This window comes from Bos indicus x Bos taurus, chromosome 29, assembly GCF_003369695.1.
Source record: "Bos indicus x Bos taurus breed Angus x Brahman F1 hybrid chromosome 29, Bos_hybrid_MaternalHap_v2.0, whole genome shotgun sequence".
Taxonomy (NCBI): domain Eukaryota; kingdom Metazoa; phylum Chordata; class Mammalia; order Artiodactyla; family Bovidae; genus Bos; species Bos indicus x Bos taurus.
In genome coordinates this window covers 23,293,694-23,296,289 of record NC_040104.1, presented here as the reverse complement: position 1 = coordinate 23,296,289, position 2,596 = coordinate 23,293,694, and the positions used below count along the sequence as shown (strand labels likewise).

The following is a 2,596-nucleotide window of genomic DNA, read 5'->3' as shown; positions in this document are numbered from 1 at the left end:
AGCAACAGCCAGGAGAGACTGTAGCCCATTGGCATGAAGAGACAGAGGAGGGAACAGTTACTGTAACCAAGTTGGAAACAGGGCACTCAGTTCCTGACACTGTAGCCAGCTGGAAGAAATTCTAGGAAATAAATACTACAAATATCACACTCCTCTCACCTTCTGATTTTCTCTGCTGATGAAAGAGAACCTGCCTAACCCAACCAGAAACCAGAGGCCACGGAGCCCAGTGATGGAACTGTTAAAGAATGCCTCCCAGGGCTTGGAGTAAGGTACCAGAAAGTTGATCTAAAGGGTCACACAAAAAAATGCAAGCAGTACCATAACAATCAGTGCCCATTTCCTCTGTCACTTTCTGCCGCGTGGTGCTGACTGGATAACACTAGGTTTTCTATGGTTCTGAAATAGTCTCCAAATCCTCAGCTGACCACCTTGAGTGGCAGATTTCTCCACTCTTGCTTTAAAAGCACAATTTGAAAACAAGGAAATGATTGTGTGTGAAATATTTCCCAAATCCTGTCCTTTGTAACGCTGACATATTCTTTGAGGTCTTTCATGCACTCTGGCCAAATCCACTGAAGTCCAAGTGGCCAAAGCTCCACATCGCTATCTCAGGAGGTACCGCTTGTGCTGCTGTCCGGGCTCTAGCACACTTCCCCACACACTGAGCAGAATTCTTCAAGAATCTGTCTGGTCATTCAGCCAAGACCATCTCAACAAAGTGTTATACCTCCTACCTTCATGTGAAAATGTGATATTTAAAATTAGCCCTTGAAAAGTTGCCTGAAATTTCTGTAGACAAAACCAGACTTTCATGTCCTAGACCAACTCACACTTGAAATGAAACCTTCTAAGGCAGCTGAAGGAGGAAGAAAGTGAACAGTAATGGAAAGAAATCAGTATTAAAAAGCAAGAGCCTGGATTCTAGTCACAGTTCAGCTGCTGAGTAGCTGAGTGACCTTGGGGAAGTTACCTAAGCCTGAATCTGTTCTCAGAAATAAGACAACTTAACTAAATAATTCTTGAAAGTGAAAAATGAAAGTTTTAGTCACTCAGTCATGTTGACTCTTTGCAACCTCAGGAACTGTAGCCCTCCAGGCTCCTCTGTCCATGGAATTCTCCAGACAAAACACATGGGTATCCATTCCCTTCTCCAGGGGATCTTCCTGACCCAGGGATCAAACCCAGGTCTCCTGAGTTGCAGGCAGATTCTTTGCTGTCTGAATCATCAGGGAAGCTCAAATGATCCTTAAGGCCCACTAACTGTGAGTATCCTCTAGTTTTAACAATCTTCTTAAGTTAAAGGTCACTTAAAAGGGGAAAGACAAACTTGTTGAGAAAGAGTTAAAATTTCCTCCATGTAATCAGTGGAACTTGAATCATCTATGGAAGGAAAAATGTCTCTTTCCTAAATATTGCCCCCTTCTCAGGAGAACAATATTTTGCTTAACGTTTTCTTCAGAGCACTTTTGACATCCTTATTCCTCAGGCTATAGATTAAGGGGTTGAGCATGGGTACCACAATGGTATAGAACAAGGAGGACACTTTCCCCTGGTTCATGGGTAAAAGAGAAGGTGGTTTGAGGTACATGAACGCCCCCGACCCAAAGAAAAGAGAAACTGCAATAATGTGGGAGCTACAGGTGCTGAACGCTTTGGACCTGCCCTCGGTGGAATGAATATGGAGAATGCTAGAGAGGATAAGGGCATAAGAAATGAAGATGGTAACTGTGGGCACACCAATATCGATGCCCACAACAATGAAGACCACCAGCTCATTTACATAGGTGCTGGTGCAAAAGAGCTCAAGAAGGGGAAGGATGTCACACATGTAGTGGTCAACAAGATTGTTGGCACAGAAGGTCAGTCTCACCATGCACGCTGTGTGGGCCATGGCCCCAACAAACCCCATCACATAGACACCCAGCAAAAGAAGTAAACAGATCTGGGGAGACATGGTGGCCATGTACACCAGTGGCTTACAGATGGCAACATAGCGGTCACATGCCATCGCTGACAGGATGAAGGACTCAGAGATGACAAAGAAAAGAAAGAAGAAGAGCTGAGTCATACACCCTGCGTAGGAGATGATGTTCTTCTTTGAGACAAAACTCATCAGCATTTTGGGAGTGATAACAGTGGAATAGCAGAAATCTATGAAGGATAAGTTATAGAGGAAAAAGTACATGGGGGTGTGCAGGTGAGAGTTGAGTCCAATCAGGGTTATCAAGCCCAGGTTCCCCACCACAGTGACCATGTAAAAACCTAGAAATAGGAAGAAGAAGGGGATCTGGAGTTCTGGCTGGCTGGTTAAGCCTGCGAGGATGAACTCTGTCCCAGAAGAGTTCTCAGCTACCATTCTCATTTCAGGCATTCTGTGGAAACAAAGGAAAAGGGTCACTTAGAGACAGAAGGAGAGAGAGCAGTGCTGCCCTCCCTGTCACCTCCCCCTCTTTAGAATTAGAGGCACACTTGGATATTTTGGAATCCCATGGACAGAGGAGCCTGGTGGGCTGCAGTCCTTGGGAGCTCAAAGAGTCAAACACGACTGAGCAACTAACACTTTGGATTTGGATATTTTGGACTTCAGGAGAAA

The 2,596-nt window shown here is 44.8% G+C and overlaps 1 protein-coding gene across 1 annotated transcript; it reads right to left on the bottom strand.

The window, feature by feature from the left end:
• Positions 1 to 1,426: 1,426 nt before the first annotated feature.
• LOC113886420 (olfactory receptor 145) lies at positions 1,427 to 2,374 on the bottom strand. The gene has a single exon (XM_027532608.1). The coding sequence runs from the start codon at positions 2,372 to 2,374 to the stop codon at positions 1,427 to 1,429; it is 948 nt and encodes a 315-aa protein (XP_027388409.1).
• Positions 2,375 to 2,596: the final 222 nt, after the last annotated feature.

What these genes read in the sequence shown, in the direction of transcription:
- LOC113886420 (XM_027532608.1), bottom strand. Translation starts at nt 2,374, where the DNA reads ATGCCTGAAATGAGAATGGTAGCTGAGAACTCTTCTGGGACAGAGTTC.